The 13,093-nt window shown below is 42.2% G+C and overlaps 1 protein-coding gene across 7 annotated transcripts in view; it reads right to left on the minus strand.

Moving 5' to 3' along the window:
* Window positions 1-13,093, minus strand: part of ralgapa2 (Ral GTPase activating protein catalytic subunit alpha 2) — a 487,945-nt gene that overhangs the window by 67,705 nt on the left and 407,147 nt on the right. For all 7 annotated transcript variants that reach the window (XM_078230304.1, XM_078230302.1, XM_078230299.1 and 4 more), the window contains one exon: window positions 12,395-12,516. In XM_078230304.1, coding sequence (XP_078086430.1) covers window positions 12,395-12,516 — 122 coding nt within the window. The remainder of the gene's footprint in view (window positions 1-12,394; window positions 12,517-13,093) is intronic.

The following is a 13,093-nucleotide window of genomic DNA, read 5'->3' on the forward strand; positions in this document are numbered from 1 at the left end:
GGGGAATGATTAAAATTGGGGATGGTCAAGGAGCTGGAAGCAGATATGCGGAAATCGCAGAGTGTTGTGGGGCTGGAGGAGATTGCAGAGTTGGGGGAGTTGCCAGGCCATGGAGGGATTTGATAACAAGGATAAAGAATTCTACAATCATTGACCGGAAGCCAACTGTAAGTCAGCAAGCACAGGGATGATAGGTGAACAGGACAGTTGTGAAATGAACAGGATTTTATGACAACCCAGCTATTGATGATCCAGTTAACATTCAGTTTGAATAGCTCAAAGTGAATTACCAGAAGTGTCACAGCACTCGGTTTTAATTGGAATACACATACAGAAAGGAATGAATGAAACAAAACCAAGTTGTCAGCGCTATTGCTAGATATTTTTCTGTTGGCTTTTTAAGATAAATGTTGTTATGGGGAGACTCGCTCTTCAATGTTCGCAAAGACACCAGGCCTTCCATTTTCTAATAACTGCCAAAGCTTCCTGAAACCAGAGCAACATGTCACTCTGCCAACTGTGTGAATAAGCTTGACAGTGATTCATAAACCAAATCACCCTTCTGCTACAGCAGATTGAAAGCATACCAGCAACAGATTATCAACACATTTTACTGTGCATCAATAGTTCAGTCCTGGAATTAAAGGCATTATGTCATCCGGTTGTGAGGATCAAGTGTGATATTGGTAACCATTCACAACAGCCTAAGATGCTACCATAGTAACAGCATCGGCTCAGCAACCAAAAAAATCTCGGTCGAAATTCAAGTCTTGTGAGGCTGTTTCCTGGTTTGAAAAAAAATCTGCTCGACAAAAAATGACTTCAGAAGAGTTTTTGAAGTGCCTACTGTCAGAATGAAAGTTGCCTGCTTAAAACTCTTTCAAAGGTGTCCAATGTTTTGAAGCTAAGGGTGAAGAAATAAGTCAAAAGTAAATGGGCCACACTGATTCCCCCCTCCCCCACTAAAACAGATGAATTGTTCACTGCCGGTGTTGCGTTATTTGGTGGCTTAGACAAAAACTGGCAAAAACTTGGCCAGCGAGGACAGACACAGTGTTGGCTGAGTCTGGGAGTGCAACACTCTTACAACCAGCCTTACCAGATTTAACCTTTATCACTTTGTGTTCTGCATTGAAATGCTGCTATCAATAAAGTCATTCAACTTCTGTGTCACAAACAGCGAAACGGCATTGCTCTTGTTTTTTTTCCCCCTAAATCTATTGCAAACGTGATTTATTTTACTTTATGAAGGTTGCACAGAGACTGGGCCAGTTGTTTCTCTTTACCTCTCCAGACAGTAAGGAAATGATCATGTGCAATAATGTTGGCTCCCTTTGCTTCTGCCAGTGTCAGGAAGCTTATCTGCAAAAGCCTGCTGCTACTGACGACCAATACAAGCATGCAACTCTTATCTGCTCACAAAGCTACAAATGCACACTGACATTAGAGAACAGTGGAGAACAATGACGCATGGCTGATCTTATTAGTCAACATTTCACTTCTAAATGAATTTCTAAATGGGATGCACTGAATTTAATTTATTTTCTTGATTTTATAGCTTTAATGTAGGGCATTTATTAACAAATATGTGAAGCTGAACAAGAGCAGATAATTACATAATACACTGGACTTAATTTAGACCTCAGGGCTGAAGCATTAAATGTCACAGAAAAAGGGTCAGGATATGCATGTTCCTTGTTTGACAAGCGGAAGATGAAAACAGGATGCCCCTATCATTTTCTTATTGTTACGGCATTAGCATCCACTGTTCTGCTTTAAGCTTCACTTTACGGACAATTGTACTCTACCTTCATTGCAAATTAGCCCTGGAAACCATGCGCTTTGAAAATAATGATGGAGTGAGCGCTGAAGCAGACATCCCTGTAAAGCAACATGAAAAAGTATGAAACCAGATCTGGTCACTGAGCCTCACCATCAGGATGAATGTAGGGATATCGGGGAGAGGAATCAAACCAAATGACAGAGATTTATTCGGTTGCGTGCACGACTGCCAGCTCTTATTGAATTTAATTACCAGTTATTAAAATCCTTAAAGACCTGTCAGTTATTTTGGGGGTAACTAGTGAGCTGTTCAAAAAGCAAAAGTTGGTCAGGCCATTTAATAATATATAAAAGAACAAATATAATTGTTAGTTAATTATAAAATACATATCCTAGCTTTGGAGATTGCAAGCCACTTATTTGGGCAGCATGGTGGTTAGCACTGCTGCCTCACAGCGCCAGGAACCCGGGTTCGATTCCCGGCTTGGGTCACTGTCTGTGTGGAGTTTGCAAATTCTCCCCCTGTCTGCGTGGGTTTCCTCCAGGTGACCCGGTTTCCTCCCACAGTCCAAAGATGTGCAGGGTAGGTGGATTGGCCATGCTAAATTGTCCCTTAGTGTCAGGGGGACTAGCTAGGGTAAATACATGGGGTTATGGGAATAGGGCCTGGGTGGGATCATGGTCAGTGCAGACGTGATGGGCTGAATGGCCTCCTTCTGCACTGTGATTACTATGATTACTTTCCTCCTTATGACGATCTAGCTTTGCCCAAAATCTACTGCAGAAATATGCATTATATTATAGTTTTATTTATTTGTTTATCCGCCACTCATTGTTAATCAGTCCGTTAAAGCCCAAAATAAAAGTCTGGTATTGTTACAGTCTGCTGGTTCTTGGAAGATGCAAGGAGCATCTTGCCAGTGCAAAGGATTTGTTAGGTGGAGAAATCAAAAGATTGTTTTCTGTATTCATCCTCGGTATGCTATTGAAACCTGCTTACATATCAACGTATAACAAACTATGACTGGCCACAGTCCAAAGCAAGCAAAAATATTTACAGAGTGCATATCTGAAGAGCTGAAAAGACCCCAAAATGTATCAATTATTTCAGGGATCATATTCGAGAACTGGAGATATCGCACCACTGGATTAAATGGGAAATCCTAATGCCACACAAATTTGTAACCTTTAAAAATGCAAAATTTCAAAAGTATATTTGTGAAACTTCAGGAGCTGCAATAGACATTAAGAAAAAACAGAACGGTTTATGAGTTTATTTATCAATGTCACAAGTCAGCTTACATTAACACTGTAATGAAGTTACTGTGAAAATCCCCTCGTCGCCACACTCCGGTTCGGGTACACCGAGGGAGAATTTAGCAATGCCAGTGCACCTAATCAGCATGTCTTTCGGACTGTGGGAAGGAACTGGGGCACCCAGAGGAAACCCACGCAGACACGGGGAGAATGTGCAGACTCCGCACAGACAAGGACCCAAGCTGGGAATCGAACCCGGGACCCTGGGGCTGTGAGGTAGCAATGCTAACCATTGTGCCACCATGTCGCCCAGCTCTCTCACAGGGAGTTTGCCGCTCTAAACCATTTCCCTATTATTTTAGTTTATTTCTTTTCAAATATGCATCCAGTGATCTCCATCATTAGACTTGTTTTGCGGCTGGGCTTGGGCCTCAGCACCAAAATGGCTCTCCTCAAAATCAGATGGTTTCCTTTGCTGCTGTGACAAAGGTAAACTATCCTTCCTTGTCCTTCTTGAACTGTCTGCAGACTTTGACATGGTTGATTGAACTATTCTCCTCTCAATGCCTTTCCACTGTCATCCAGCTGGGTGAAGCTATACTCAACTGGTTCGATGCTTAGCTATATAATCGAAGCCATTAAATCACCAAAATTGGTTTCTCTTTCAAATCCCACACTATTACCTCTGGCATTCCCCCATGAATCTATCTTTGGGGCCCCTGATACTTCTCACTTATATGCTGCCCTTCAGTGACATCATCCAAAAACACATTAATTTCAATTTACCTGCTGACGATACCAAACTCCACCTCACCACCACCTGTCATGATCTCTCTGCTCACCATCTCCCAGCACTGGAATAGCACAAATTTCTCCAATTGAATATTGGTCCAGTCCAGTGGACAAACTCCACTCCCTAGCTACTGACTCCATCGTCTCCCTGGCAACTGTTGGGAGGCCGTTAGCAAGCTTGACAAAATATTTTACCTGGAAATTGGTTTTCAACCCACTGACCACAACATCAGTAAAGCAGCTTTATTTCCACCTCTGTAACATCACCCACCTCAGCTCGACTCTTGATGAAACCCCTTATTCATGCCTTTACCACCTCTTGACTTGACTTTAATGCACTCCTAGCTGGCCTTCCACATCGTACCCTCCATAAGCCTGAATCATCCAAAATTCTGCTGTCTATGTACTAATCGCACCCATCACCTCTGTGCATGCTGACCTATACTAAGTCCTGAGTCAGCATCGCCTCAAGTTCAAAAATCTCTTCTTCCAAAGGAAGAGATTCCAAAGGAATCAAATCCCTCCAAGAACACGCCCGTCTTTATCTGCAATTTCCCCCAGCCCCACAATTCTCCAAGATAGCTGCACATTTTCAATTTTGTCCACCTGAGAATCCCCTATTTTAAATCACTAACAATGGTAGCATGCTTCCGGCTGGCTTGGCCCGAATCTCTGGAATTCCCTCTTTAAACCTTTACTCCTCACTATCTTGCTTTCCTCCTTAAAAACTGATCCTTGGCCAAGCTTTAGGCAATTTACCCTGATATCTTCTAATGCGGCTCGCTGTTATGTTTAATTTTACAACGCTCCTGTCAAGTGCCTAGAGGTGTTTCATTCTGTTAATGACGCAATATAAAAACAAGTTAGTGTTGGTGATGAGCAACATGAGGAAACTGACCTGGATGCACTCTAGAAATCTTATCCTCATTTGACCAAAAGACATCTACCTTTCGAATGTGGACTAGGATAAGACTAATCTAACTTTATTTCAAGTCCTTTATTATGGCAAATGCTCCTAAATTGCCAAAAAACCCTATCCTCGACTTCTTTTACATTATTTGGGGAGGGGTAGGGAAGCGGTGGCATAATGGTATTGTCACTGGACTAGTAATCTAGAGACGGAGGGTAACGCTCTGGGGACCTGGGTTCGAATCCCACCATGGCAGATGGTGAAATTTAAATTCAATTTTTAAAAAATCTGGAATTAAAAGTCTACTGATGACCATGAAACCATTGTCGATTGTCGGAAAAACCCATCTGGTTCACTAATGTCCTTTAGGGAAGGAAATCTGCCGTCCTTACCTGGTCTGGCCTATGTGTGCTTCCAGATCCACAACAATTTGGTTGACTCTTAAATGTCTCTGGAACTTAGTTTAAGGGGCAATTAGGGATGGGCAATAAATACTGGCCTAGCCAGTGACGCCCACATCCCATGATTAAAAAAAAAAACTTGCTTATATATCGGGTATTCCCAATAAAATGCCAGGCCATTCTCTAACTCAGCTCAGACACAGCACACCTGGGCAACGTCAATATTTAAACGTTCTTTTGATTTGGAAAGGTTGCTTCTTACAAATATGAATGAGAAAAGCAATTTAAAAAAGCAGGTTTAAATTGAAAACACATTGAACACCCATTTGTAAATGCACACAATTAGATCAATTTCTTAAATTGGGTTTATGTGAAATTAAGGTACGAGCGAGTAGCCAGTACACAAATAAGATTTTAATTATTGTTTAATTCAACTTCAGTCTATATACGATACCCCATTAACTAAAACTGGAAACAGTGCAAACAGTGAACAAGAATGAAAAAAGTTTTGAAAGATAAATTTTTTTTTAGGAAGCTGGGTCAATAGAGGGCAAATGCATCAATGTAGAAAAAGATGAATAGCTATGCCTGAATTTGGTGGATACCTTAGAGAGAAACTGTTGAAACTATTGTTAGGAAGGGAGTTCCAGGATCTTGGTACAGTGAAGGAACGGCGATATAGTTTCAAGTGCCAGGGTGGCACAGTGGTTAGTACTGCTGCCTCACAGCACTAGGGGCCTGGGTTCAATTCCTGCTTGGGCCACTGTCTGTGCGGAGTCTGCACGTTCACCCAATGTCTGTGTGGGTTTCCGCAGGGTGCTCCGGTTTCCTCCCACAGTCCAAAGATGTGCTAGTTAGGCGCATTGGCCATGCAAAATTCTCCCTCAGTGTACCCAAACTGGCACCGGAGTGTGGCGGCTAAGGGATTTTCACAGTAACTTCATTGTAGTGTTAATTTAAGCCTACTTGTGACACTAATAAATAAACTTAAGTCATATTGGTGTGTGGCTTGGATAGAAACTTGCTAGCAGTGGAGTTTCCATGCATCTGCTGCCCTTGTCCCTCTAGTGATAGAGGTCGCGAGTTTGGAAGGTGGTGTAGAAGGAGCCTGGGAGAGTTGTTGCAGTGCATCTTGTAGATGGTACACACTGCTGCCACAATGCAGTGATGGTAGAGCGAATGAATGTTTAAGATGCTGGATGTGGTGCCAATCAAGCAGGCCACTTTGTTTTGGACTGTGTTGAGGTTCTTGATTGGGTTGTTGGAGTTGGACTCATTCAAGCAAGTGGAGTATTCCATCACACTAGTGACTTGTGCTTTGGAGGGCAGGATTTGTGGAGTTATGTAGTGAGTTACTAGCTGCAATAGTCCTAGCCTCTGACCTGTTCTTGTCGCCATAATATTTATATGGCTAGTCCTGTTAAGTTTCCAGTCAATGATATACATCAGGATGTTGATAGTAGAGGATTCAGCCATGGCAATGTCACCAAGATGGTTAGCAGCGATCACTGCCTAAAACTTGTGTGGCACAAATGCTACTTGCCACGTAACAGCCCCAACCTAATGTTGTCTAAATATTGTTGTGTCTGGACACAGACTGCTTCAGTATTTAAGAACATAAGAACATAAGAAATAGGAGCAGGGGTAGGCCATCTAGCCCCTCGAACCTGCCCCGCCATTCAATAAGATCATGACTGATCTGAAGTGGATCAGTTCCACTTACCCGCCTGATCCCTATAACCCCTAATTCCCTTACCGATCAGGAATCCATCTATCCGTGATTTAAACATATTCAACGAGGTAGCCTCCACCACATCAGTGGGCAGAGAATTCCAGAGATTCACCACCCTCTGAGAGAAGAAGTTCCTCCTCAACTCTGTCCTAAACTGACCCCCCTTTATTTTGAGGCTGTGCCCTCTAGTTCTAGCTTCCTTTCTAAGTGGAAAGAATCTCTCCACCTCTCCCCTATCCAGCCCCTTCATTATCTTATAGGTCTCTGTAAGATCCCCCCTCAGCCTTCTAAATTCCAACGAGTACAAACCCAATCTGCTCAGTCTCTCCTCATAATCAACACCCCTCATCTCTGGTACCAACCTGGTGAACCTTCTCTGCACTCCCTTTGAGGAGTCACCAGCGAGCATCCCCATTTCTGACCTTATGATTGACAGCAGGTCATTGATAAAGTAGCTGACGTTGGTTGGGCCTAAGAAATGACCCTGAGGAACTCCTACAGCAATGTCATAGGGCTGAGATGATTGCCGCTAACAACCACAACCATCTTTCTTTGAGCTAGGCATGACTCCAACCAGTGGAAAGCTTTTCCTCGGATTCCCATTGACTTCAATTTTGCCAGGGCTCCTCAAAGCCACACCTGGTCAAATGCTGTCTTCATGTCGATGGCAATAAGTTTGAATTCAGCTCCTTTGCCTATGTTTGGCTAAAGGCTGTTAGGAGGTTAGGAGCTGAATGGCCCTGGTAGAAAACAAAACGACGATTGGTGAGCAGGTTATTGCAGTGTTAAATGCACTGACAGCACTGTCAATGACATCTTCCATCACTTTACTGATAATCAATAGTGGACTGATAGGGTCACAGAATCTTTACAGTGCAGAAGGAGGCCATTCAGCCCACTGAGTCTACTCTGGCTCACAGAGAGCATTCTATCTCATCCCACTTCCCTGCCTTATCCCCATATCCTTGCATATCAGTTCCTTTCAAAAAGCCATCCACTTCCCTTTTGAATACCTCGATCAAACCTCCACCACCCTCTCAGGAAGTTTGTTCCAGACGCGAAACACACTCTCGGTGAACAAGATTTCCTCACATCTTTTCTACTCCTCTTGTCCTTTTTGATTCTGTGCCCTCTCGTCCTTGATGCTTCCTTGAGAGGGAACAGTTTCTCACTATTTACCCTGGCCATAATCCTCAGGATCTTGAGTACCTCTACCAAGTCTCCTCTTAAACTTCTTTTCTCCAAGGAAAACAATCCCAATCTTAGCCCTGAAATCCACCTTGTGAATCTCCTCTGTACTCTCTCCAATGCCTTCACAACCTTCCTCAAGCATGGTGCCTCGAACTGGATGTAGTACTCCAGATGAGGCTTAACTAGTGTCTCATACAAGTTCAACATAACTGCTTTATTCTTATACTCAATGCCCATATTAATAAAGCCTCAGATCCCTTATATTTTATTAACTACTCTCTAAAATTGCCATCTTCAATGAGCTATTTACATATACAGAGGTTTCTGCACCTCCTTTCGAGTTTCTCACTCTATTTTGAACTGTCTCTCCATATTCTTTCTGCCTAAATAAATCACCTCAGACTTGTCTGCATTAAACTTCATTTGCGACTTGCCTGCCCGCCCAATCCAAAGGACATGTCTATGTCCTTTTGAAGTTCAAGGCTATCTTCATCACAGTTGACAACATTTCTAATTTTTGTATCATCTGCACATTTTGAAATCATGCCTGAACACCACAGTCAAGGTCAGTAATAAATATCGGGAAGAGCAAGGGTCCAACACTGACCCCTGGGGAACTCCACCACAAACTTTCCTTCAGTCTGAAAAACAACCATTTATCAAAACTCTTGTGTGCTGTCACTCAGCAATTTCAGATATGTTTACCTTCCCTTTTATTCCTTAAGCTAGAACTTTGCTCACAAGTCTGTTGTGTGACGCTGTTTCAAATGCCTTCTGAAAATCCACACGTCACATTGACAGTGTTGGCCTTTATCAATCTTCTCAAAAACTCTAGCAAGTTAATTAAACATGATTTTTTCTTAATGAATCCATGCCGGCTTTCGCATTCCAACCATTATCTTGTAATTGAGTCTGTGTCTATATATGCCCTGTTTGTGAACTGAACTCTTCACTCACCTGATGAAGGAGCAATGCTCCGAAAGCCCGTGCTACCAAATAAACCTGTTGGACTTTAGCTTGCTGTTGTGAGACTACTTACCTTGTCTAAGTGACTATCGGTTTTGTCTCAAGCATAGAAAATAAGAGGAGGAGGCCACTCGGCCCTTTGAGCCTCCTCCACCATTCATTATGTCCATGGCTGATCATCCATCTCAATAGCCTGATCCCGCCTTCCCCTGTTATCCTTTGATCCCCTTTGCCTCAAGTGCTATATCTGTTTCTTGAAAAAATACAATACATTGACTTCAAATACCCGCCTTTTGCCTTTTTTACAGCCTGCTGCACCTGCGTGCTTACTTAGTGACTGGTGTACAAAGGTCTAATTGCACATTTCTCGCTCCTAATTCATATGCGTTCAGATAGTAACCTGCCTTCCCGTTTTTGCTGTTAATGCAGTGGATAATAACATTGCATCTGCCATTCATTTGTCCATTCACTCAACTTGTCCAAATCACACTGAAGAATCCCTGTATACTCCTCACAACTCACCCTCCCACCTTATGATGCAATGGTTACTGTCCCCCAAATGATCTTTTGCTGATATTTGATCCACTTGGGCTAACTCATTCCCCAGAATCAGGTCAAACAGTATCTGCCCTCTTGTTGTACTGGAAACGTACCGCTGCAGAAAATTATCTTGAACACATTCCGGGAACCCTCACCCCTTTTGCCCCTTTGCACTTTTCCTACCCCAGTCCATATTTAGATAATTCAAGTCCCCCATTATAATTACTCTACAATACTTGCACCTCTGCAATTTCTTTACAAATCTGTTTCTCTACATCCCTCCCACTAGTTGGTGGTCTATATACTACACTAATCAATGGAATGGAGCCTTTTTCATTCCTTACATCTAGCCAGAGTGATTCTGTCCTTGACCCCTCTGGAACATCCTCTCTCTCCAGTACTGTAATGCCATCTTTAATCAGTACAACAACTATTAGCAACACACCTCCCCCACCTTTTCTTCCTTTCCTGTCTCGCCTAATAATCCTATACCCAGGGATATTTAAGGTCCAGTCTTGCCCTCCTTTGAACCAGGTCTCTGTTGTAGCATTGTCATAATTTTACTCAACAACCTGTGCCTGCAGTTCACCAATCCTATTAACCACACCCGGATATTCACATATTTGCACATGCACCCGGATTTAGGCGTTTTTACTTTCCCCCTTACTCTGACTTTTCCGAGTGACTTACTATTGACTACACCAGTTCTAACACACTCTCCAAGTATTCTATTTACCATGATACTCCTTTCTGATATATCCACATTATCAGTTAATATTTCTCTACTTCCCACAGCTTTTTTTTCCGTTTCGACTCTGAATTTTCCCTTGCTTCCAATCCCCCTGTGATCTAGTTTAAATCCTCCCCAACAGTATGAGCAAGCCTCCCTAGGAGGACATTAAGGTGTTAAGTCCTGTTAAGGTGTAACCTGACTTTCCTATACCATGACCTCTGGCTATTTACCCTCCCCCAAAGCAATGTCCTGCAGGAATTGGCAGGAATGGATTGGTTCTGCTTTTTGTGGACAGGATTTACCTGGACAATTCTCCACATTGTCAGATAGATGTTATTGTTGTACCAATGGTGGGATAGCTTGGATTGGGCACAGTTAGCTCTGGAGATACTCTCTTCCACCTTCTTCCATCAGGAAAAAGATACAGAAGTCGGAGGTCGCATCCCAACCAACTCAAGAACAGCTGCTTCCCTCCTGCCATCAGACTTTTGAATGGACCTACCTCATATTAAGTTGATCTTTCTCTATACCCTAGTGGGCAGCACAATGGCACAGTGGTTAGCACTGCTGCCTTACAGCGCCCCGGGTTCAATTCCCGGCTTAGGTCACTGACTATTTGGAGTTTGCATTTTCTCTCAGTGTCTGTGTGGGGTTCCTCTGGGTGCTCCAGTTTCCTCCCACAAGTCCAAAAGACGTGCTGGTTAGGTGCATTGACCATGCTAAATTCTCCCTCAGTGTGCCCAAATAGGTGCTGGAGTGTGGCCTCTTTCTGTGCTGTAACTACTTTATGATTCCCTGCTTCTCTATTTCTGGGTAACGAGGTGATTGAGGGACACGGTGCAAAATTAGTGAAATCAACAAAAAGGTTCAAACTTGTTGGGTCAACTAACTCTTTTCTTTCTTCGAATGTCTCTATGGAGGTTGTTTTCCTCTGGGGATATTCCACATAGATGACTTAAGTGGCGCAGTGATTAGCACTGCTGCCTCACAGTGCCAGAGACCTGGGTTCGATTCCCGGCTTGGGTCACTGCCTGTGTAGAGTTTGCATGTTCTCCCATGTCTGCATGGGTTTCCTCCAGGTGCTCTGGTTTCCTCCCATAGTCTGAAAGACGTGCTGGTTAGGTGCATTGGCCATGCTAAATTCTCCCTCAGTGTACTCGAACGGGCGCTGGAGAGGGGATTTTCACAATAACTTCATTGCATGTAAACCTACTTGTGACACTAATAAAGTAATCTTAATAATCTTAGAAACCATTTTGTAACATGGATTTTCAAACCATGTCAAACAAGGCCAACGTGTCAATCAATGGGCAGATATTTTCATTGACCTGCCTGGCTAAACACTTCAGTATAAACAAAAATGGATACCACTTAAAAGCACCTTTGAAAAAATACCTGTTATGTTAATTTGCCTCACTGACAGACCACATCCATTTAAGGCCTCATTGAAATTTTATGAAAGTAGTGCATTTGATTGTTTGCAACATATGACACCATAATATGTACAAAGTTTAATTTGAAGATACAGATGCTAGAAAAGCTGAAGTTCCTCAATGGATGTATTGACAGTTTAACATGAATTTCCAGCGAATGAAACAGAAGATTAATGTGGTCGAATAGCCATTATGACTATGCTCAGTTGATCTTACCACTTTAGAACCAATTGATGTAATTTATTACTCAACCTTTACAAACAGCTGCAGCATCAACATGGAGCATCGGCAACTTCTGTGTTGCAGGATCCTTTTCCCTCAATTGAACACTAATTCGGGTAAGATCCTGCATTGCACATTCAATGCATAGCAAGTAATCTGCATCCTTCACTCAGTGTGAAGACATTATTCTGAGCAAGTTCATTAACCTAGCTGGATTGGAAGGTTAACCAGCTAACTGAGAGAAAAGGCTTGAAACTGGATAAAGGAACAGCTTTGATACAAAAAATTTAAATGAGCACCTTTATTCCTTTTGATATTCATTAGTTTATTATAGGGAAGAAAGATGGTCTTGAATTTGTAAGCATTTATCTGCAGAAAATGGGCATACATCTGTCACTGAAGTGCTCATAAAATAAAAGAATATTGTCGACTTACCCATGTTACTGAGCGAGTAGCTGGGGGAGGGAGAGAAGACTTGGGCTGCAAAATCTTCAAACGTCATGATTTCTTTATGTTGCTGGACTATTGCTTCGACATACTGAGCTCTTTCTTCATAACTGTACGACTGGTTAAAGAAATCACCATAGACACAGGTAGATAGACATAGCGAAAGTCCTCTGTAACACTTAAACATGCCTATTCAACAGTGTTTTTAATTGAGAAAAGTGGTTCACATTTTTATTACACAAAAGTTGATACTTTCCTGTTGCAGATTACTTTGAAGTCACAGATGTTTCATAATTTTCCTTAACTTCCAGATGTCCGAATGAAATCAATAATTGCAATAATAATGTCCAGTCATTAGCGTTTATAGTTATTGGTACTTTCTCAGACTTAAATAGAAATAATTAATCCCTGCTGAAGGAACAAATTCCATAATAACATGACAGATGGCTGAATAAAATTTAATCTTATTTTCGATTGCAATCTATTTGCCATTGCACACTTGCATGGGAGTTCAAAATTTTTAAAAAATTTATCAAAATGAGAAGGGAAACAGAACATCCAAGTTAAGCCAAAACGCAAAGCTTCATTATTGTTATCGTTCTATTTCATGTGGTCATTGTGTAAGCAATGCAGCCCCAGGTGCAGAAATCTTCTGTATGGCCCAGCCATTCATGGTTACATTTTGAA

Source organism: Mustelus asterias, chromosome 15 (assembly GCF_964213995.1).
Source record: "Mustelus asterias chromosome 15, sMusAst1.hap1.1, whole genome shotgun sequence".
Taxonomy (NCBI): domain Eukaryota; kingdom Metazoa; phylum Chordata; class Chondrichthyes; order Carcharhiniformes; family Triakidae; genus Mustelus; species Mustelus asterias.